The sequence below is a fragment of the Gavialis gangeticus genome, unplaced genomic scaffold, assembly GCF_001723915.1.
Source record: "Gavialis gangeticus isolate Ggan-Ray unplaced genomic scaffold, GavGan_comp1, whole genome shotgun sequence".
NCBI classification, from domain to species: domain Eukaryota; kingdom Metazoa; phylum Chordata; order Crocodylia; family Gavialidae; genus Gavialis; species Gavialis gangeticus.
This window is the reverse complement of record NW_017729008.1, coordinates 42,555,807-42,561,727: the sequence shown is the minus strand read 5'-3', so window position 1 is coordinate 42,561,727 and position 5,921 is coordinate 42,555,807. Positions and strand designations below refer to the sequence as shown.

The following is a 5,921-nucleotide window of genomic DNA, read 5'->3' as shown; positions in this document are numbered from 1 at the left end:
TCCGTGCCAGAGGCTGGGCTATGATGCTCGCCAGCTCCTTGAGCACCTTGGGGTGTAAACTGTCAGGGCCGGCTGACTTGAAGGTATCCAGCCTGTCAAGGTGTTCCTTCATGAGGTCAGCATTGATGGAGGGCAGGGGATCTCTCTCACCTGGGCGTCCCTGTCCTGTCATGGGCATGGGCGTCCCATGGGACTGATGAAAGACCGACCCAAAGTACCATTTAATAGGTTGGCTTTTTCCTTGGCATCAGTTGTCCCATCTGGTTCAGCAGGGGTCCAGTGTTGCCCTTCCTTTTCCTCTGACTCCCCACATATCTGAAAAAGGACTTTTTATTGTCCTTGGCACTTGTAGCTAGTTGGAGTTTTGTTGCAGCTCGTTGCTGCTGGGCCTTTAGGCCCTTCTCCACGGTGGTGGCACCAGGTAGTGCTAAAGATTCACAGATTCACAGGCAGATTCAAAGAGCAGCATCTTGAACTCTGGTGGGAAGAGGGTGTGTAGGAAGCTAGTGGCTAGGCAGGGAGGGGAGACCCTTTATAAGACACACGTTGCGGGGGAGGGGGGTGGGGGGGGGGAAATAGTGAGAAAAGGAGAAATTGAAGAACCCAGAGGGGAGCAAGGAAGAGACGTGCAAGGAGACATGGGGCGGATCAGGGTGAGAGGTGAGAGGCACGAGCCCAGCGCAAAGGGGGAAGCTAAAATGAGTCTGAAGCCATCTGGTAGGAAACCCCAATGACACACTTACCTTTGTGTGCATGGTGGAAGGCAATGCTGTGCTGCTGGAGACACTGTCCTTGCAAATGAGACATAATAGTTACATCCTCTTTATCCTTTAAGATCCCAGGGCACTTTTCTCAAGAGCAGCAAGGTTAGCCCCACTGGTCTGGCCTGATTCTAGTTGAATGGCTGGTAAAGCGGTCCCGTACTACAGCTCCCTCATCCATTTCAGCATGCCTAGAGCAGGGAGCTCCTTATGGAGGAAAGGTGCTGTGGAAACGGAAGAAGACTCTGAGTACCCCTGAGGTTGTGGGTGTAAGCAGACAGGTGTGATAGCCTCGAGCAGAGAGTCCCCCTGTGGCACTATCTTGTGCACAATGCAAACTCTCTCCATCCAGTGCCTGGGGAACAAAATCCCTGGTGACAGGGTTCGTACCTGTTGAGTTTTCTCGGAGTGGCAGAGTCTTGAGTTTTTGTGTGTGAGGCTCTACAGATGGGTACTGTGATGGAGCTCCATGAACAGCATAGCTGATTATTAGTCAGGCACCAACCAGGTCCTTGTTAGCAGCACTCAATTGCTGTTAGCATTAGGATCCTGTTACATTCCCCTGTGAAGCTATTTTAAAGGCCTCTTTGGGATGATTGTGCATCTCACTGGTGTCCTGTTCTCGCCTCAGATTCAATGGGTGCAGTCGGCAGCTCTGACATCGTCATTCTCCTGCACGGCTTCCCAACCTCCAGCTACGACTGGTACAAGGTGAGAGGAACAAGCAAGCACAGAGTGGGGACTGTGTGAGTCAAACCAGCCATTTGTGCTTTCCCTGGGAACTCGAGGGAGACCTCCCAGGGGAGAATAAGTGGACGTGTTTGATGGGTGAATCGTGGGGGAGAGATCGCAGAATGACAGGACTTCTCCCTTTGTGGTACCACGATCCTTAGACTGTGGCAGTGTTTTTGTCCAGCCCCCTTCAGAGCCAAGTTACCTACCCTCCCACAATAGTGTGCTATTGCTGTAAAGCTGTGACCAGCGTATCACGTACACATCTCTCTCACTCCTTCCTTCATCATCTCCTGCTTTTTTCCTGCCTTCTAGTCTGAAGACCCCTGTGCCTAAAACACTGTACCCATTTCATGTGCCTTCTTACACTCCCACCTTTCCTGAAAGTCTTTTCTACTCCTCATTAATCCCTCAGTCCTCCCGCTCCTGCGCTTTTGTCCCATGCTTTAAGTGGTCATTCCTACTTGAAAGCCCCATGTTTTTTTCCATAAATGTACCACTTAAATGTTTAGCTTTCAGGGAAACACCCTTAGATGCTGGGTTTTGTGAGATCCAAATTCATCTTTGGCCACCCAGCTGGTCCATCTCCTGCTGATGAAGGGCGAGATGGAGGCGTTTCCTTTGTGACCTATGGGAATAGGAATATGTCTTCTAGAGATAACTTTGTAATGGCCTCTGATGGGGAGGGGCTACTGCGATATCAAAAAAAACAAGCTCCCTAACCCTTGAACCTTTTAAATATGTGCCACTGTTTTTTGTTGCAATGAGGTTGGAGAAGGGCGGGAAGGGAGGTCACAACCACAGTGACCAGAGACGTGGTGGGCTGAGGTGCACTACTAAGGAATTGCCTTGGTAAGTCCTTCTGGAAGCACACAGTGTCCAGGAAGTCTGGCTTTGCAGGAGACAGTCTGGTGCCACGTTCCCAGGAAGACTTCCTCTATGTCACACAGTCTGCAATGACTCTGAACAAATCTTTTTTCCTACGTTCTGCCTTCCAAAAGCAAGGTGCCTGTTTTATTTGGGAGCATATTGTATGCCGGAAAATATATCTGCGGAATCAGGTCTTATGAGAGATGGAAGCTCAGAACCAGAGGACACCCTGTGGTTTGCCAGCCTGGCAAAACCCCACTGCAGGAGAGGACAAATAACTCTTTAGAAGATGCGCTGGCTTCTTCCAGTGGAAAATATCCCCTGCCGTTCAGTTTGTGTGCACAAAATAGGACCTAGAGGGGAGCTGTGAGGAATATGGCAGTGTAGGCCTGTCCACGCTCCAGGGATATGAATGTGGCTGCTTCTGTGGTTGATTTTCCTCTCCCTCCCTTCCCTGTTCTTTTCACAGATTTGGGAAGGGCTGACTCAGCGGTTTCACAGAGTGATCGCCCTGGATTTTGTGGGATTTGGTTTCAGTGACAAGCCAGTAAGTAGTCCTGACGGATGAGTCTGCAGTTCCTTTTGGAAAATGAATGTAAAGACCAAAGCTCATCCAGACAACTGGAATTGCACAGATGGGTTTGGAAAGATGGCTTTTATTTAGTCGTGAATGCTGGCATCTGTTCATCTCTTAGATTGCTTTCAGCCTTTCTCTTGCCTTAAGGCTATTGTTGTTGTATTCATTTTTTCAGAACAGAAAGAAAGATAGGAATTGTTAAATTAAAAGGGTAGAAAAATCAAATGTCAGAAATGGGACATCATGCAGCCTGCCCAAAGTGACCATGTTCTCTTGGGATGTTGACTCATCTCCAAAGCATGGCTTGCTCTGCTTGATCTATTAAAGAGACTTGGGGCAGATAAAGTGGTAGCTCCAGGCTACCTGCTTGGGATTACATTAGAGTAGGTGTAGCTTTGCAAACAAATTGCTGAGCAAATTGAAAAGCACTTAGCTCATCCTCTTGCAAGTGTTTCACACATCACAGATCCTCAGAGGGAGTTTTGTTATCTCCCTTCTACAGAGGCAAACTGACCATGTGGAGGGTGCCTGTGGGCACAAAGTAAATTGGCAGGGACTGAGATGAGACCTCAAGCTGTTGGCTTTCAGTTCTGGGCTTGGGGGATGTCTGCATTTGTCTGTGAACATCTGCGTGTCAGACATGGCCAGGTGCTGAATGTGATTATACAGGGGCTGCCGCTGGCCCATTAAAAAAACCACCCCATTTGTATTTAGCTGATGAATGAAGTCACACAACCATTCTCTCGCTTTGCTTCCTAAACAGCGGCCCCATCGCTATTCCATTTTCGAGCAAGCCAGCATTGTTGAGAGGCTGGTGGGGCACTTGGGCCTGCGAAACCACAGGATCAACCTCCTGTCTCATGACTATGGGGACACGGTCGCGCAGGAGCTCCTCCACAGGTCACTGGAAGCACTAAAGCTCTGAATGCTCTTCATCGTCCTCTCCTCCTAGGGTCTAATTCCCTGAAGCTAAGTAAAAGTAAATGGTGCAGAGCCCCTTCTTTTCCCCATCCCATGTATGGGCATGTTGGCTGGAGGTGGTGGTGGGATACTCTGCTGATGGGTGCAGATTGAGATGGAAGGAAGCTCAGATACGGCCTCCATTGACTTCAGTGGGAAATGAATTCCCAGGTGCAGTAGTTGAGGCCTTGTCTACCTATTTGCCACGCTATTTGCTTATCTTGCTTCTCAGCCTTTGGAACCTGGAGGTTTATCCAGGCCACAACGAGTGCATGAGGCAAGTCTTCAGAAGCCAAGAGCTTCTGTCAGTCCCTGGTGACTAGGGCCAGTGTGAAACCCCAGTGCATGGTTGTTTGCAGGTCCAAGGACTCTGAGGCAAACACTTTTTGCCCCCGTCAGAAAATATTGCAGCAGATAGCAATATTTTGCCTTTTGCTCTCTGCTCGGAGTGAGGCAAGTCAGTGGCAGGGGTTTCCAAGTGTCTGAACAGGGGTTAAAGTCCTGCGGCTGAGTCGCACGGAGACGGAGGGCCGTGTTGGGTACTTGGAACACGGCTATTCCTATTCTTACGGCTGCAGCCCTGTCTCTTGAGGAACTTTGCTTCCCAGATCTTGTTTTCTGACATAGCAGCATCACTGTGATCTGTTGCTTGGTCTCTTTGTGGAATCAGCAAGGAATCTAACTCAGCATTTTGGTTTGCTCTCTCCAGGTATGAACATAATATAACTGGAAGCATCTTGATCAACAGCCTCTGTTTGTCCAATGGAGGTAACCGTTCTTGTTTAGAATAACAGGGCATGCGTTGGTGGGTCTCAGCCTGCTTGCCAGTGAATAGGGAACATCTCTAAGGAGACTGCCGATCGGCCCTTTTGTTGGACGTTTAATCATGGATGCTGAGGACTGAGTGGGCCAGGGTCACTGAGCATCCCTCTTGTCCCCAGAGAGGTCCCTGGGGGATAGCGCTGAAGTCTGTTGGTGCAGCATTGAGGAGAAGCTTTCACTGCTTTGTCTCATTTATGCATAGATGGAAGCTTTAGTCTTTGGGGTATGAGGGCAGTGCCCTGGACAGCACCAAAAATGACTCATGCCAGGAAAAGGGAATGGCTTGTCATAAACCAGAGGAGGGCTGGGTAACTGGTGCCTGGCTGGGGCTTCTGCTGTCTGTAGCAAAGGCATCAGCGCCTCCCCTTGCACTGTGCACAAAAATGAATGACAGGAGGAAGTGATGAAGCCTGAGACTTAGTGACACCTGCCCAGTACGGTGGTTCCCGGGTGGCTGCAAATGCTTTTGCTGGGCTGCTTGCGGGGATGGAAGGGGAGGGACTGGGAAATGTCTGAACGCAGCTGTTGTAATAACTGTGTCCGTTCTCTGGAAACTTTCAGGAATTTTCCCAGAAACCCACTACCCCAGGTTCATTCAGAAGGTGAGTGGCTTCTGTGTCTAGCTTTACTGAATCGGGACTCAAGCATCAGGAGCAAGGCTTGCGGGGTCAAGTTAGCATGAGGTGGAACACCTTTTAGAAACACATGAATTCTTCAGGAGCCAGGGGATGGTTTTCTCTCCAAGTTTGTCCAGAGCTAGTGCCCAAATCAGGCAATGGTTGGATCTGTTTCCCTTGGAGGGTGGTGGTGGGGAAGTATTTAACTTATAAAACCAGCCAGAGAATCTTATAAAATGAGGGTTGGAAGGGACCTCGGGAGGTCACATCTAGTGCAACCCCTGCTCAGAGCAGGACCAGCCCCAGCTACATCATCCCAGCCAAGGCTTTGTCTAGTTGGGCCTTAGAAACCTCCAAGGATGGAGATTTCACCACTGCTCTAGGTAACCCGTTCCAGTGCTTCACCACCCTAGCCAGTGTTTCACCACTATTTCTCTAGGTTTCAGAGATTCATGATGCTTTCTCTGAAATCACACAACCCCGGCCGCCCGTTCCAGTTTGGCCTCTGACAGTTTTTCACAGAGAAGTGATTAGTTATGTCAATCTGAAGGCAGGGTGGCACCTTATCAACTAATTCATAGA

General features: G+C 49.5%; 1 protein-coding gene across 2 annotated transcripts in view; it reads left to right on the top strand.

Annotated features, from left to right (window-relative positions):
- The window catches only part of MEST, a 35,676-nt gene that overhangs the window by 14,726 nt on the left and 15,029 nt on the right, over nt 1-5,921 (top strand). For both annotated transcript variants that reach the window (XM_019509658.1, XM_019509656.1), the window contains exons 3-7: nt 1,393-1,472; nt 2,833-2,910; nt 3,704-3,840; nt 4,610-4,668; nt 5,284-5,324. In XM_019509658.1, the coding sequence (XP_019365203.1) occupies nt 1,393-1,472; nt 2,833-2,910; nt 3,704-3,840; nt 4,610-4,668; nt 5,284-5,324 (395 nt within the window). The remainder of the gene's footprint in view (nt 1-1,392; nt 1,473-2,832; nt 2,911-3,703; nt 3,841-4,609; nt 4,669-5,283; nt 5,325-5,921) is intronic.